Source organism: Suillus subaureus, assembly GCF_016647635.1.
Source record: "Suillus subaureus strain MN1 chromosome Unknown BJ212scaffold_78, whole genome shotgun sequence".
NCBI classification, from domain to species: domain Eukaryota; kingdom Fungi; phylum Basidiomycota; class Agaricomycetes; order Boletales; family Suillaceae; genus Suillus; species Suillus subaureus.
This window is the reverse complement of record NW_024538634.1, coordinates 3,894-20,829: the sequence shown is the minus strand read 5'-3', so window position 1 is coordinate 20,829 and position 16,936 is coordinate 3,894. Positions and strand designations below refer to the sequence as shown.

The following is a 16,936-nucleotide window of genomic DNA, read 5'->3' as shown; positions in this document are numbered from 1 at the left end:
GACATCCTGATCATGGAACCAGACAGGGCGACAATGATGATGTCACTCTCCTCCCAGACTCTATGTTTGTACAACTTCTTGACATGGAACTTATGACCACACTCACGAATCCGGACCCCACTGATCCCAACCCAATCTTCCAAGCTGCTGCAGATACCCTTGATGGCTTATTGCTTCCCCCCATGAAATCTGCACTCGCTGATTAGATGATTAAAGAAGACATCTTGTATTACAAAGATTGTGCCTATGTCTGCCCTGCTGGGAGACGCCTGATTCTGGAACATTGTCATGACCATGCTTCTGCCAGTCATCCTGGCCATTTTAAGACAGAAGAGCTTGTCAAGTGTGACTTTTGGTGGCCTTCTATGGGCTCCTATATTTGGAAATACATTGACAGTTGCGCTCTTTGCTAGCAAATGAAATCTGACATGCACCCTGTGACTCCCCCACTTGTCCCTATCCCCTCCATCGCCTCTGCACCCTTTGCCCAAGTCTCCATTGATCTCATTACTGACCTCCCCATATGCACAGGTTTTGACTCTGTTATGGTCATGGTAGACCATGGCCTTATGAAGGGGGTAATTCTGATCCCTTGTATGAAAACCATCACTTCTGAAGGCATTGCCTTGAAGTTTTTCAAATACATCTATCACCACTTTGGTCTCCATGAGAAAGTTATATCTGATCGAGGACCACAGTTTGTATCGAAGTTCTCCAAAGCCCTCACTAAACTCTTAAAATATGACATTGCTGCATCCACTGCTTATCATCCTCAGACTGATGGACAGACTGAACATCTCAACCAGGAACTTGAGACTTATCTCTGCATTTACTGCTGCAATCACCCAGAGGATTGGGTAGAGCACCTCCCTATGGCTGAGTTCGTCCATAATCACCAAAAACACGACTGACAAAACCCATCCCCATTCTTCCTTATGATGGGATATGAACCCAGAGCTCTCCCACACACCCTTCCTGACTCCACAGTGCCTGCTGCGGAAGACCAACTCCATCTACTTCAGAAATTGAGAGAAGAAGTGCTTTCTTGTCACAACCTTGCTATGCAGCAAATGGCAGAATGAATGCACAGGCAGAAGTACCACCTGTGGAAAATAGGAGATAAAGTTTGGTTATCAGGAAAGAACCTAATCACGCAGTTACCATCACAGAAGCTTGCGCCAAAGTGATATGGTCCCTTCCCTATCATCGCTGTGCTATCACCCATCACATTCACACTCCAACTACCATCACAATGGAGAGTTCACCCCACATTCCATGCTTCTGAGCTATCATCCGATCATGAAACAGAGATTCATGGTCCGAACTTCCATGATCCTCCCCCAGACATCATAGATAATGAAGAAGAATATGAAATCAATGTGATCTTATTGCACAAAGGCACAGGTAAACAAAGACACTATCTAGTGTCTGTTACAAACTTGGATGGAGTGTCGTTCCAATAAAGGAATCAAGATCAAGGTCAATCAAGGACAGAGCCTTATCAAGCTAATGCCTCCCTCAGGAGCGATCATCTAGACTCCCGCAGGATCTAGAGTTCAAATGGGACAATGGCTAGCCTCCTTCCCAAGGAGCTAGAGTTCAAGTATGAAAGAGAACCGAGTGGATTCAAGTTAGAGAAAATACAAGTGGTAACTAGAGTTTATATACATAAAGGAATCATGCACAGACCAAGCTGGGCAAAGGGTAACTAGTACTAGAAATAGAAGGTTCATGGGAAAACAAGGTATGAGTCAGAGATAAAGGAGTCCATGAGGAAACAGCACAGTGAAAAGGAAGTGTTAGAAGTACAGCCATATAGGAGTCTACAGTGATCATGGGAAAAAGAGTGGGGCACTGTAACAGCATTCTCCCTGATGAAGTCAAGTCAGTTTGTGGTCCCTGACCAGTCTGTAACCACTTTCTCAAGGGTATCCTCTCTGGAGATGCACAGACCACTTTTCAGGTCAATATCACTCCAGACTACAAATCACTGTCGCCAGCTGAAATATGCATAAAATATGCACTCCCCAACTTTGATTGTTCCCTTGTTGACTTTGTTGCTCAGTCATCACTGTCTAGTGGCAAACATACTTGCTGGGACCCCAAATATGGGCATTACCAGGTGTGGAACAAGTTTTGGCTCCAGCTTCACTCAGCCTTTCAGCAACGCATCATCATGCCAAGCAGGGTGGTGCAAGCATACCCCCCAAGCAATGATTTCCCCCTTGGCAATTGCAACACTGTTCTCATTGACACCATGGGCATCAATGGCAAAATGAGTATGTTTATTCTATGCCCCTATATTCTAGCCCTACTGATATCATATACAGCAAGTTATGTCGCACAAGTTCAAGTCATTTTTCAGCCGGTTGTTCAACAAGGTTCTAACCTGGAACTGCCATTGTATCTCTCCGACCCACTTCTCTACGTCCAATTCTTCCACTTCATCTCCAGCCCTGATTCTAGTTATGAGACTTTAGAAGTTAAGGTGAGACTTGAGATATTATTCCAACTCTCTGCTAATGTAAATAATTGTACAGTTTATATACTACAATATGCTAATCCTAAGTATCCGATCCGGTGAGTCTATGTTTCAGACTTGTCTTTCTTCCATGCTGTGCTTACAAATATTCTCTGGTTCCGGCTATTCCCGTTACCATATTACTAACTACTGTGCTCGGTCTTCATCATATCCATCAGTGCACAACACTCCCCCTCAAGTGCAACTCACGCTCATTCCTTCTCATAATCTTTCTACATGTGGTTTTGGCAATGCCTTGGTGAAAACATCTGTGAGGTTTTCATCTGAAGGTATGTATTGCAGCATTATGATTCTGTTTTCAATCACTGAGTGAACAAAATGATAGTGGATGTCAATATGCTTTGTGCAAGCATGGAACTTGTTCTTGGATGCGAGCGCGATGGCGCCTTGGTTGTTGCAGTGGACAATAATGGGTACATCTTTCCTTTCATATAATTCCTTCAATAATGATTGAAGATATTGCACCTCTTTTGTCACAGATGTTAAGGCGATGTATTCTGCTTCCGCCGTTGATAATGCGATTAGTGTTTGCTTTCGAGCACTCCATGCTACTGGCGACCCATGCAGTAGGACAACGTATCCTGATATTGAGTGCCTATGTGCTTGGCTTGCCCAATCCGCATCTACATATGCCTCGAGATCTCCATTCTTTGCTCTTAAGGTGAGTTTCGCATTTCTTGTCCCCTTCAGGTAGCGAATAACACATTTCACTGCTTCCCAGTGCGACTTCACTGGCTCTTGCATAAATTGCGAGAGTATCACCATGGAGAATGCTATATCTGGCCGTGTGCTTGTTGCTGCATACATCAGTGAGCCAACTGCTCTCTGGTAAGGTATGTCTTTGGATATTTCAGATTGGGTGCCTGGCAGATGATCCTCTCCTAGGCTTACACCTGTTTCCATTGGTGTCTGGGCTGGTTTGGCTCCTTCAAGACAGAAATGTTTGACAATGGTGTTAATGTACACCTCTTGGGATAGTGTGATCATTCGCTCCTTTTGGTCCCTTTCTACCTTGAGTCCCAGCAACCAAGTGAGTTCTCCTATATCTGTGATTTCAAAGCATTTTCAAAGCTGATCTTTGAAGTTAAGGATGTGTTTCAGATGTTTTGATGTGACTGCCATGTCGTTGATGGATACCGTTATGACGGTGTGTTCTTCATCTTGGTGCCGGAAATACACCGCCCGGTCAACTTGTGAACACGTGTATCCCACTTCGAGGAAGAATTCTTCTAGCTCCTCAGACCATTTGAAACCTGCCTGCTTTAGTCTGTAGAGACTTTGCAGCAGTTTCAAAACTTTTCCATGGTCTTCTGGCTCCAAATATCTGGGTGGTGCGCACATGTAAATATTGTCCCTGAGCATGGCATTGAGGTAAGCACTCTTGATGTCTACCTGGTGTATTTCCCAATCATTCTTTGCAGCCATTGATAGGACTGTTCATATAGTGGTCATTTTGGATGTAGGTGTGAATGTCTCTTGATAGTTGCCTCCATACTCTTGTTGCTGACCATTTGCTACTAGGTGTGCTCAGAGCTTTACTTTCTCTCCATCAGGTCCTCATTTCGTTGCTAGGACAAAATGACAGGGTATTATGTTTACGCCTCTAGGTGGGTCTACTATTTCCCATGTTCTGAGTTTCTCCAATTGACCTATCTCATAGTCTATGGCTTGTTGCCATTCCTCCGCATCTGGTCCACTATGCGCTTCTCTCAATGTTGGTTCTTGTTCCACAGCTGCTAGTGTGATGTGTGAAAGAATGTGATTGGCTGTCATCTGGTAAGTTCTTGATTGATGCTGCTGCTATCTCCCCCTCATGTAAGGCTTTGTAGTAGCCTGCAGGAGGTCGCACTCGAGTGGCTCTTGGCACTGTTGGCGGAGGAAGTGGCTGTGTGCTTCGAGGTGGAGTTTGGGGTTGTGTTGTCGGTGTGACGTTCTGGACATTATTTGTTGGGACTGTCTGCCTGGACTCCCCCTTGTCCAGTACGTCATCCTCGATACTGACACCTGGTGGGACAAAACTAATGTTCCATTTGATATATACTCATCGTTTTCTGGGCCAGTATGTCCTGTAACCTTTGCTGTCTTCATCCACTCCCACAAATAATGCCTCTTCAGCCCTAGCTTCAAGTTTCCCATTATCCGGTGAGTGCACATACAATCATGCTCCGAATTCATGTGCTGCCACTAAACTTGGTTTAGCCTTATGCATTAATTCATATGAGGTGTGCCCAGGGATCACATGAGATGGTAAGTGATTCTTTAACCAAGTGGCATAATTGATAGCTTCAGCCCATAGGAATTTTGGAAGATCCTTCGTGATCAACATGGCCCATGCATGTTTGACCAGGGTCCTATTAAGTTGTTCTGCTACGCCGTTCTGTTGAGGCGAGTCATGAACCATAAGTTGACGTTGTATTCCCTTCTCTTCAAGATATTCATCAAACTCTTTACTAAGGTATTCTCCCCCTCGATCCGAACAGATTTTGCATAGATGTGCACCATGTTGATGGGTTACATAAGCCTCATAGTGCTTGAATGCAGTAAGTGCTTCGCTCTTCTTCTTCAAAAATTCTATCTTCATCTCCCTGCTGTAATCATCAGTGAAACTGATGTAATACAGACATCCGCCTATAGTTGCAGTCTGCACAGGTCCCCATAGGTCTGTGTGGACCAAATCTCCATAGGTACATGCTCTTGTCTTCAATTCTTCAGGAAACAGCTGACGGGTTGCTTTCGCTTTTGTGCAGGTTTCACAATATTCCGGTTTTGAACCAATATCAAGGTTTATTCCTCCAATGATATTCCTCTTTACAGCATCAAGTAATGCTGTTTGTGAGACGTGTCCTAGGGCACTATGGAGTTCATATATGGTGCATTTGGTTCTTGCAACATTTGCACATTGCTGATTTCGAGAAATGATGCTATAGAGTCCATCTACTTGCAGAATAGCTGCTATGATCCTTCATTCAGGAGTGGGTGACATTATTTTGCAAAGTTTATCTTCAAAGAGGATAGAAAATCCTGCTGCTGCAATGCAGTTGGTTGATATCAGGGTGAAGGCCATCTTCAGCGTGTATAGTGCATTCTTGAGTGTAATGCTTGTTCTTTTATCCCCTAGTGGTAGATCTATGCTGACATCTCCTCATCCTATAGCATTGATTGTAGATCCATCGGCTGTATGCATTTTCTGTGCTTCAATTGGGGCGAAAGTTAAGAACTTTGAGTGATCGGGGCAGAAATGGGAAGTAGCACCGGAATCTATGATTGCCCTGCATTTCTCGACAGGCACATCTAGTTGCTTTGCTATTGCAACCATATCTGATGAAGCAAAAGCATATTCCTTTGTGCTTTCATCTTTGGTTGCTGTGTTTGCACCTTGCCTGTGCATACTTCCTCCTTTTCTCTGTTTCGGTCCCTGACCTTCCTTTCCACCTCCAGGTCTCCAACAATCAGCCTTATAATGGCCTTTGCGATCACAATTGTAGCACATAATGTCCTTGTTAGTGCTATCTCCAGTGCAATTCTTCTTTCCACTCATCTTTGCTGACAAAGCACTGTTTCCAGCTTTCTTTGATGTTCCGCAGTTTAGCTGTCAATGTTTGTACTCTTCGGTTACAACATTGACCAGCTCATATGAGGTAAGGGGCTTCTGCAAGATTCGAGCTGCAGCATTAACAGATGAGAGTAGGGGCCTATAGGTTTCTGGGAGAGATCCCATTATTATGGCTGAAAAATCTTTGTCGTCAATTGATACTCCCATCCCCACTAGTGATTCACAAAGTCAGTACAACTCTCCAAAGTGTGCTTTCACATCTCCTCCTTCCTCACATTGAGTTTCCTGTAGCCGATGGTGCAAATCTATTTGCACCAGTTCGGTCTTGCCTTTGTGTATGGTACGTATTTCTTCCCATATCTTTGAGACTTCATCCAGATTCTGGACATGCAGCAATAGCCAATCTGAGATCATGCTGAATATGTGCTGTCTAACAAGTGAGTTCTTTTGATAATGTTCATCAATTTTCTTCTCTAATTCCTCAATTTCAGTAGCTGTTGCCAGTGTAGTGCCATCTGGCTTTACCATTTGTCCATTCGTGTTCGTTGCATATGGGACAGGTTTGGTTACTCGACCATCTAGGTACCGCATCAAACCTTGGGCACCAATCACCGTTTTTGCTCTTTGTTTATACATTATCCAGTTTGAGCCATCTTCGGCAAGCTGGGGTATGTTATAGAGTGCAGAGCTGGAGCTGGGGAGCATGGTACTGTTCATAGTCAAGGCAGGGCTCATAACCTCTGGTTATGAGACTTTAGAAGTTAAGGTGAGACTTGAGATATTATTCCAACTCTCTGCTAATGTAAATAATCGTACAGTTTATATACTACGATACGCTAATCCTAAGTATCCAATCTGGTGAGTCTATGTTTCAGACTTGTCTTTCTTCCGTGCTGTGCTTACAAATATTCTCCGGTTCCGGCTATTCCCGTTACCATATTACTAACTACTGCACTCGGTCTTCGTCATATCCATCAGTGCACAACACTGATGAGCGTCCTGAACTTGCTATGTGGACTGTGAAGTGCACATACATGCAGGATCAAAACAGTAACCAGTATAGGGAGGGGGCTGTCATACGAGTGGTAGATGTAATGCATACAGTTGAACTGATACCTGTTTATGGTGAGGCAGTGGCCGATGGCGTGTCCTCTGCAATTTGCTTAGAACACTACAAGCGTTTCTTTTTGAATAACTTTGTGGACAAGGAGAGTTATCATGCATTCAGTACTGAATTTGTATAGATAGTGGCTTGATCAGCATGTGGCAATTGTATTCACATCTACCGTATTGCATATCCGAGCAATCGCGTCTTATCAACTGAAGATAACTGGGCTTGAGTTTTATCAACCAGATATGGTGAGTAATATTGGCATTCAACATCTCCACCAATCGCATGAGTTCGCTAGTGACGTCGTAAGCGTTCGTAAGCGTCCGTAACGCGCGTAACTTAAGCGTTCATTTCAGTGGTTTTGCAGATGTGGCTCAGTCATTATAATTATCGCCATTTATCACGGTCTTCATCGTATGATTTGGCAAATGTTATAAGATGGAGGCGGCAGTGAGGGACAGCCTGAAAGCCTGTAACCCTCCTTATTAATGTCTCATCCAATCCCGTCAGAATTCGATATCGTTTTTGCTGGAGGTGAGCAAATAACGTCTTGTAGTGGTTTGCCCTCGGGCCTCTTCACACATCATTCTGTATAGGCGGTACTACAGCCTGTGTTGTTGCAGGTCGCTTAGCTGCATATGATCCCTCGTTGAGGATCTTGATTTTGGAAGCGGGTCAACACACCCTCAATAAACCTATTCATGTGCAACCCTCCCAATATCCCTTCAATCAACTACCGACGAGCACCACGGTCACATTCAACATTGGAAATCCATCTCCTCGTCTCAACGGCCGTGTACCAATTGTTCCTTGTGGTCGCTGCGTTGGTGGAGGCTCATGTGTGAATTGTGCGTAACATATTTGCAAGATGAAGAAGATTCTGATAATGAGACAGCTATGGTATACACTCGTCCACCTGCTTCGGACTATGATGATTGGGGAGTCAGTGGTTGGGAATCTGAGAGTTTGATTCCCCTCATGAAGAAGGTCTCGAATACGTTTTCAGTATATCTGTTACTTATACGTTCACTTTATAGCTGGAGACATATGAGGTGCAGCCCGATCTTTCAACCCATGGCTATAACGGACCTATCAAAGTTTCTTCCGGTGGGTATAAAATGGGTATCTCTGACGAGTTCATCCAGGTTGGCACGACCTATCACAAGAGGCAGTATGCCGATGACACCGATGATCTGGAAACATGCAATACATACAGTGTACGCTATGATCTTCCTTTCCTAACTGCGACCACTAACCAGATCTGTCTCAGCCATGGCGAAAGTGAGTTCCTGTACTCCTAAGCTACTCGTATGCAAGTGTTTGACTCATATATAAAAGGTATATTGATGGGACAACCGGAAGGCGTTCGGACGCGGCTCACCACTATGTCTACAACCAAGCTCACAACTCAAATTTACAAGTCTGGGACGGAAAGCGTGTAAAGCGTATCATTTTCGAGTAAGTTGCCACCTGGGATCGTAGCAAACTGTTGACGGCTTTTCCAAATGAAAGGGGCAAGCGTGCTGTAGGTGTCGAGTTCACCAGCGACCCGGTGTCTTGCCCAGACGCGGATCAGCCGTCGAGTATTGTGAGAGCATCGAAACTTATTGTTGTCTCTGCTGGGGCGTTCGGTTCCCCAACCATTCTGGAGAGGTCTGGGATTGGTGCCGAAGCAATCCTCAAGCGGTGCGGTATCGAGCAACGAGTGGATTTACCTGGCGTCGGAGAAAATTATCAAGGTGCGCTTTTAGTTTATTCTAAGAGCTTGGCTTAAGACGGTCAGATCACAATCTCGTCCTTGTTCCATACTTGGCTGCCGACGATGCTGTTACCATGGACGCCCTCTGGCGTGGGGAGAGTATCCTAGAGGGTGAGCATGTTTTCTCGCCACGATTGCAGCACCTTACAACTACCCAAATATAGAAAGCCTTGCACAATGGAACAGCAGCGGCAAGTCATTGATTGCACAAAAGTTGGTACAAGTTATCACTGCCGGTGCCGTGCTGATTGGTATCTCAGTGGCCTCGATTCAAAAATCAAGTGGCGTCCTGATGACGAGGAATTAAAGGCCATGAATCCAGCTTTTCAACCACGCTGGAAGGAGTTCTTCCAGGACCGCCCAGACAAGGTTGTTGCAATATTCTCTGCCTCTTCAGGGTGTGTGCATATTGCTTGGCTTTGATGAAATGGCAATGCTTATGACAGCCAGATATAATCCACCGCTCTCGAGGCCGCTCTCGAGTGTCCTTCCTCCTCGCAACTACATGAGTGCCGGTTATTATACAGTACTGCTCTCCGTCTACCCCTTGTTTTTTATTGAATCCCTTCAATAGCTTTACCCTGTGTCTATTGGAAGCGTTCATGTCAAGGTGACGGAGGATGGCAAAGAAGGAATGGACTTTACTACAGGCTTCCTAGACGAGTGAGTGGACGCACATCATTTTAGGGCACTTGCGTGACCATGACACTCCGCACAGTCCATCCGATATTGTTCCTCTTGACTTCGGATACAAGAAGACGCGCGAAGTTTTTCGACGCATGGCTTCCTATCGAGGTGAAGTCGCTGCTGGCCATCCTGATTTCCCAGAGGGAAGCGCTGCAGCCTGCAGAGAAGCTTCCGGGCCGGTGGACTTGAATGCGCCTGACATCGTCTACACTGCCGAAGATGACGAGGCGATCAGTCAGTTCCACCGCGACATCGGTAAGTCCTGATTTGCCATCTCCATTGCCACGGTAAAATACTGAATCGAACATCAGTGCAAACGGCATGGCACTCGGTGTGTGCAGCTGAACCTTTCATAATTTCATATCTGATCTCTGTTTATGTAGCTTGGGACTTGTGCCATGAAATCGGAGGCAGATCAAGGAGTCGTCGACGCTCGGCTAAATGTGTACGGCGTGTCGAACCTAAAGGTCGCAGATATGTCCATTGTGCCGTTGAACGTTGGCACGGTGGGTACTGAACAGGGGATTATTGATGTGTGGTCTAACGATATGATACACAGAACACGTATTCGACGGCACTTCTCATCGGAGAGCGGGCTGCAATGATCATTGCTGAAGACTTGGGTATCAATTGCACTTGATGTGCATCGTCAGAGATGTATTTAATTATGAGTCCAACGTATTTAGCGGATGTTTTTGTGATGCAACGAGCGCCAGCTGCTGGGCCCTGGCAATATGTACTATAAGTCCAGGCTATAGTGTCATTGTATTGCATTAAACCAGGCTAACTATCAGTGACATCAGTAAGAGCTAGTACGGTAACTGAAGTTCAGCCGCCGTAGCCAACTTCATATGTGTTTTCTCGGCGGAAGCCGGTGACTGAGTTTCAATGTGCCAGTCGGCATCATTGACTGATTGTGATGAGCTCACTGTGTATCGCAACATGGTTCCATTACCCCTCAACCATTCATTCAATAGACCGTTGATTTCTGACCCGTTACTCAGTTGATTCATTCTACCATTGGATCGGGCAAAATCCGCTGCATCAGTGGTCCGTGAACGACTTACTTGATATGTGATCCTCATGATCAGTATCATTATTGCTACAACTGAATCGTTTATACAAACTGGATTACTAAAAGACCCTGAACCATATCACACATCGGCACTCAAGGGTGAAGAATGGCTGATGGAATTGATTGTTGGCCATCCTCAGCGCATCCGCTGTGAACTCAGCATACATACACATGTCTTCGAGAAGCTGATTGAGGAGCTTGGTGGTCTTGGTCATGGTAACTCTCACTATGTCTCACTGGAAGAACAATTGGCCATTTTTCTATATACTTGTGTCACTGGTCTGACAATCAGACACATTGGAGAGTGGTTCCAAAGATCCAGTGATACAGTTTCAAAGTAAGTCTTGGATCTATCAATAACAGTCAGCCTTGACATTGTATCAGGTACTTTTGCAAAATATTGTTTATTTTTGCATCCCCTCCATTTTATTCAACACATGTACACTTTCTGGATGGCAGTGTCATCCCTGACAAGATTTGCAATGACCCAAAGTTCTGGCCCTACTTCAAAGGTGCTATTGGTGCCATAGATGGCAGCCATATTCATGTGTCCCCCCCTTCATGTGATCATACATTCTACTGCAATCAAAAGGGCTTCATATCTCAAAATTGTCTGTTCGCCTGTGACTGGGACCTCAAGTTTATTCACACAGAGACTGGCTGGGAGGGTTCAGTGACAGATGCACATCTATGGGAGGAGGCTTGTTCAGATGACTTAGACATTCCCCATCAAAAGTATCTCCTTGGTGATGCTGGGTTCCTGTCCTGCAAGGAGCTCCTTGTCCCTTACCGTGGTGTCTGATATCATCTTGCAGAATGGGGCTGTGCCAGCATAAGGTGCATTTTTATTTTTCTTTGTAGTGTTTTTGATTCTAATGGTCAATAGACCTGCCAATAAACAGGAACTATATAACCTTAGCCACACCTCCACATGGAACGTTATTGAAAGAATATTTGGCATACTAAAATGGCGCTTTCATATCCTCCTCTTGTCACCTGAGTACAAGATGGAGGTTCAAGCATGCATTCCCGCTGCGCTATGCGCTATCCACAACTTCATTTGCACTCACGATCTCAAGGAAGGCCTTCTTCCTGAGAGATGCATCAATTTTGACAATGACAACCCAGAATATCAAGGGCAGCCTGCTGACATGCCAGTGGCAGGGCGGCTTGAGGTCATCAATGATGCGAATGTACTACAGGACCATATCACGCAGAAAATGTGGGATGATTACCAGTTAATTTTAGCTGAATGAGGTGTTTTAGATGACTTTTCTGTAGTTGACATTGACAATGACATTCTTGACAATGATGATGAATTGTAGTACTGTACATGTAGTGACTACAAATGAGAACTGTGCTTATTGTACGTGATATGATGCTTGGAAAGACTTGAACTACATGCTGGCAAATTGCTGGATGACAGAGTGAACAAAAGCACATTGCAAAGTGGGATCTGTGGTTTCAATGTAAAAGCTAGTAACTCCATTGCTTCTCACAAATATATTCATCAGTGCCACTTTATCCTCCAGTGACAGGTCAGCATCTTGTTCCTGCAGGATATGAATGGTGAGCTTTTGCTCATCAGTTGTCTGGCTCTTGTCAGTGGCAACCATCTGTGTCACTAACGTATCAGTGAGGCGGTTGAGGGTGCCTTGCATGCCTATCATTGTGACAGCATTTGTGGGTTTGATGACCTTACTAGTGCTAGCCTCAGGTTGAGGTTTGATGTGTGCAACACCACCATGGCTGGAGACCTTGGCTTTCTTCGACTCTGACTCTTGCTGTGATACTGATGTGAATGTTGTGGATGGAGGAGGTGCAAGAGATTGTGCATCTGTGCCAGTCATGTCTGAATGGGTCTGTTTCCCAGTGCTCGGTGTCCTAGTAGAGAGAGAAGGTAGAGAAAGTGGAGCAGCAGCAACTTCAGAACTTCCAGCAATCACAGTATTATCATGCAGCACATGGCCCCAACCAACCTCTTCTTCAGCCTCAAGTTCACCCATGTGAGCATCCACTGCAGGCCCAGCAACAACATTGGCATCCATGTGAGCTGCAGAACCCTGGTCAGATGAGTCGTCTACAAGGGCAGGTGCTGCAGCCCTAGATGGGCAATAGGCAGCATGACCTTGAGCGCCACTGCCACTTGGCATAATCTCTTGAGCATAATAGGTCCATCCAGTGTTTCTGTAAGGATGCATGACATGGTTGGCCTACAGTGACTCAAGCATAAGTAACAGCTGTAGATGGTGATACCAACTGACCTTCTTCTCCATATATGCATCCCATACGTCACTCGCAGCCTTCCCCTCAATACCAGCTCCGATCTGATTATCCCAGTGAGTGCCAGATGTGTGAAGGCAGTAGTTTTCAATAACATGGTAAATGGTCTTCAACTAGGGATCTCAAGATCAGTAGCTGTTACTAGATAGATAGATCAATAGCATACTGATTGCCATTTGGTCTTACAATGGCCTCCAGTCTTTATTGGGCCAAGGGTCAAGTGCACTGCGATGGCAGTTGCAGTGTCATTGTAAACCTGTGGTTTGAAATTCCTGCTGTCTCCTATTTTTGAACGTTCTGTGTGGAGGTATGTGATAAGGGCATCTGTCTCTGCATCATTCCAGATCACCTTCAGAGCCTTCTTGGGCTTTGACTCTTGAGACATGAGAAATAGTTGGTAGTGGATAGTAATGATAATTCCAATTATAATTGGTATGATTTGCCTGTGCTGCTCCCACAGATTGAGGTTATGAGGCACATGCCACTGGAGTGAGGTCATTGCAAGAGGTCAAGAAGGTTCAAGCTCCATCTCGGCTCGATGCGAGCTGAGACATCTGAAGTTGGCTATGGCAGCTGAACTTCAGTTACTGTACTAGCTTTAAATCACTAGGTTCTGTATAGAGCTGTACAGCGTGCCAGATGTACAGTTTGGTCCCTATTTGCCAGCTCACTACAGTAACATGTAAGCATGCCTATGCTTATATGACATCATGCTGATTGGACACTGCACCTTATTTACCCTTGTTTGTCCTAACACATATTTATACTGGACACCTAGATCATGTACCGGTATCTTTTCTTATTCCTGTTCAATCATATGCTTCTACACATTTACCGCTGTCTGATCTTGAACTTAGTGTTTCTACCCTTGGGTAGTTTCCACTTTTTTTAAATGTCCTTTAAGTGTATCTAGAATGCACTACCATTATACCAATTCTCATTACCACACCTTTCCAAACTGTTGTACTACCATTCCAGACCAACTGTTGCTCAACTGTTGACTATGTGTAGCCATAACAGGCAACAACAGTCCACACCACTGTTGACTCTAATGGAGTTAACAGAATCATTGCCTTGATCTATGCAACAAAATAACTGCTGGTACTCACGTGCTAATGGTCATGTCACAGATTCAGACTCCAACTCAGACCACCTATGTGCATATAGCCAGATGACAATCTCAAACACAAGCAAGAATGCCCATGTTGACCAGTCGGCACCTACCAAACCACCATTCCTGACACCTGGAGACATTACCCTGGAAGTACTTCAAAACTGGGAGATGGGATGTCGCCAATTCATCAAACACAAGGAAGTTGCAGCTGAGGAACAAGTGGGTAAGGTAGTGTGGGGTATGCAGGAACCTTCCATTCAGGAGTTGTACCTCAATGACCAAGAGTGCATAAATAGGCTAACCTTTGAAGACTACATGGCAGAAGTCCACATATACTGGCTCCCATTGGACTGGGCGAACATTACACATCATAAGATGTTGTCCTTGAACCAAGGCGACAAACCATTCAATGAGTGGGCTGTAGAAGTACAGACACTCAACACACTCCTCCATGGCACCACATTGCACCTTTCAGAAACTGACCTACATTATCACCTTGAAGCACACATGCATGCAGATCTGGTCAACAAATACTGTTCTGAGGGGATCTTGGAAATTGAAGATTTTTGTCCTTGAATTGAGAAAGTCAGGCTGTTGGACAAGAAGCACCTGCACCTGCTCAACAAACAGAATGAGGCAGTGGAAGCTGCACTCTGTGCTGAGTGCGCTTGCAATGGAGACAAGAGGCTGACATCATCCTCTCAATACAACATGAAGGCAGGTCGTAATACTACTAGGAAAACGGGTACATTCATGTGCATACCACCCCTCACTGATGAGGAATGCACCTTGCTGAGGGATAACAACAGTTGCTTTAAGTGTAGAGAACCCTTTGCAGGTCATACATCAGCTACTTGCAACAAAGGCTTCCCAGACAGTGTGACTTACAAAACCATCACACTAGCAGCCATCACTACTAAGAAGGGCAAGAAGATGTCTCATACCATTGTGTTGGTAGATACAGAGAACACAGTGGCAGTGGTAATACTGTCTGTGGCATTGGGAGATGGAACAGACAGCAACAAGTGTGTCGCCCCACTAACCACTCCTCTTCTACACTGGGACTGCCTTGTGGATGGTCCCACTGTTTCATCTCCTATACATGTCTTGGTGCTTATCGATGATGGTTCTGCTGCAGTTCTGATTGATGAGTCTCTCACACTCAAACTTGGCCTGTGTGTACACAAACTACCAAAGTCTGTACCATTCAACATCACACTCTCTGGAAATAAGAAGGAAGCATTTCTCTTGTTAGACTATGTCAAACTTGCATGTACTTCTCTTGATTCTTGTTATACTTCCTGCACTGTACATGCCATCATGGCGCCAAACCTTTGTACTCCACTTCTTTTGGGTGGTCCATTCTTACACCACAACAAAATCACCATTGACCATGAGAATCATACTTGTTTGGTGAAAGATATGAACTACAACCTACTGTGCCCTGTTATGCCTGCCAAACCTTTACTTGTCCCCTTACCACCACAAATGCATGAGATGAGACTGGATATCATATGCGAACTGAAGCACATACTTCCTGAGTATAAAACACTGGTGGATGACTCCTGTGATGAGGTGAATGGAATCAACCTCATCGCTGCAGTTTGTGAACATATCACTACATTAGCAACTGAGGAGAGCCTTTGACTACGAGATGCAGCAGTCAAGGAAGAATTTAAAGACCAGTTCCCAATGGATATTCTACACAACAACAGTTTACCTTCTGACCTTCTCTTTCAAGCACTACTTATCCTAAGAGGCATGAGTCAGTAGATTGGCCTGAGAGGACTGCTATTGAAGCACCTCCTTCAAATATATGCAAGGGAAGCAAGTGAGCAAAGGAGTTAAAATCTATAGTGGCCTAAGAAACTAGAGCGCGGGATGTATGTATACCTTCAAATTCCTATGTCGGAGAATTGACCGGTGTTAGTATCACAAGTGCGAGATGAATACTAAAGGATATGTGCAAGTGAAACGAATGCCAGATACCAGTGCAGTAGATATAACACACACAAAATCAACCACACTCGATAGAGCAGCTGGATGCAAGAGAGATAGTGTGAGAGAAGGACTGCAATAAGTTACCAGTCATGGGTCAGGTGTTCAAGAGCCTAAGTATAAGGTCCTAGCAGTATGGAACTTCAGAGTGGTCAAATTGCACAAGATTGTCAAGTATGAGCAAACAGATTGGATTGCACAAGGTCTACAAAAATAACGCGAGAGCGACTCTCCTATAGGGCTGAGTCCAGGGGAAAAGGAACTAACTCAATCATATGTACTGTGGTCATTTTATCATAGCATGTGAAGGTCTGGAATGCATAGGCAAGAATTGTAGTGTAGTAAGCAAGTGTGTGACAAGTCTATAGGTAATAAGACATCATGTGCTGCAGGACATGAGCAACATGTAATAAGACCTGCAGCTCATTTAGCAATGATATTTGGGAAAAATAATGCACCAGCAGAGATAGGTGGACATGGATAGGACATGGGAGGATGGATTCCTAGGACTGGACTGAAGCTAAATGGGAGTGCAGGTCGTGGGAGGAGTGCACGCCTATTGTCAAGGAGTGTACTAAAAGCAGATGAGTTGATATACAGTGGCTCAAAAAACTGCCCACATGTTTTTGCATTTTTTACTATTTACAATATTGTGTAAGAATACATAAAGACCTCAGTGACATGCTAATACCATATTGTAGTGCTGCTTCAGGGCTTTGGATTGAGCACCACATTGTGAGAATCAGAGGAGATATGGTGGAGATACAAGGCTTACAAAATCATGACTCATGCGGACAGTTTTTTGAGCACATAT

General features: G+C 44.7%; 4 protein-coding genes across 4 annotated transcripts; 3 read left to right on the top strand and 1 right to left on the bottom strand.

Annotated features, from left to right (window-relative positions):
* Positions 1-1,906: 1,906 nt before the first annotated feature.
* Positions 1,907-2,251, top strand: BJ212DRAFT_1220211 (uncharacterized protein; the record flags this gene model as incomplete). Its single annotated transcript, XM_041329367.1, has 1 exon — positions 1,907-2,251. A coding segment is annotated over one exon (345 nt), but the record flags the coding sequence as incomplete, so codon positions are not given.
* Positions 2,252-7,694: 5,443 nt separating this feature from the next.
* Positions 7,695-10,292, top strand: BJ212DRAFT_1285750 (GMC oxidoreductase-domain-containing protein; the record flags this gene model as incomplete). Its single annotated transcript, XM_041331908.1, has 16 exons — positions 7,695-7,740; positions 7,803-8,054; positions 8,102-8,193; positions 8,244-8,423; positions 8,477-8,487; positions 8,545-8,664; positions 8,719-8,945; positions 8,990-9,076; positions 9,130-9,178; positions 9,226-9,363; positions 9,437-9,491; positions 9,540-9,628; positions 9,684-9,907; positions 9,964-9,983; positions 10,036-10,158; positions 10,212-10,292. The coding sequence occupies 16 exons, from the start codon at positions 7,695-7,697 to the stop codon at positions 10,290-10,292; spliced, it is 1,794 nt and encodes a 597-aa protein (XP_041186268.1).
* A 2,872-nt stretch (positions 10,293-13,164) lies between these two features.
* Positions 13,165-13,395, bottom strand: BJ212DRAFT_1285837 (uncharacterized protein; the record flags this gene model as incomplete). The annotated part of the gene is made up of 1 exon (XM_041331911.1): positions 13,165-13,395. The coding sequence occupies one exon, from the start codon at positions 13,393-13,395 to the stop codon at positions 13,165-13,167; it is 231 nt and encodes a 76-aa protein (XP_041186267.1).
* A 786-nt stretch (positions 13,396-14,181) lies between these two features.
* Positions 14,182-15,771, top strand: BJ212DRAFT_1304812 (uncharacterized protein; the record flags this gene model as incomplete). The annotated part of the gene is made up of 2 exons (XM_041333679.1): positions 14,182-14,646; positions 14,707-15,771. 2 exons carry the CDS (start codon positions 14,182-14,184, stop codon positions 15,769-15,771), a joined length of 1,530 nt encoding a protein of 509 aa, XP_041186266.1.
* Positions 15,772-16,936: the final 1,165 nt, after the last annotated feature.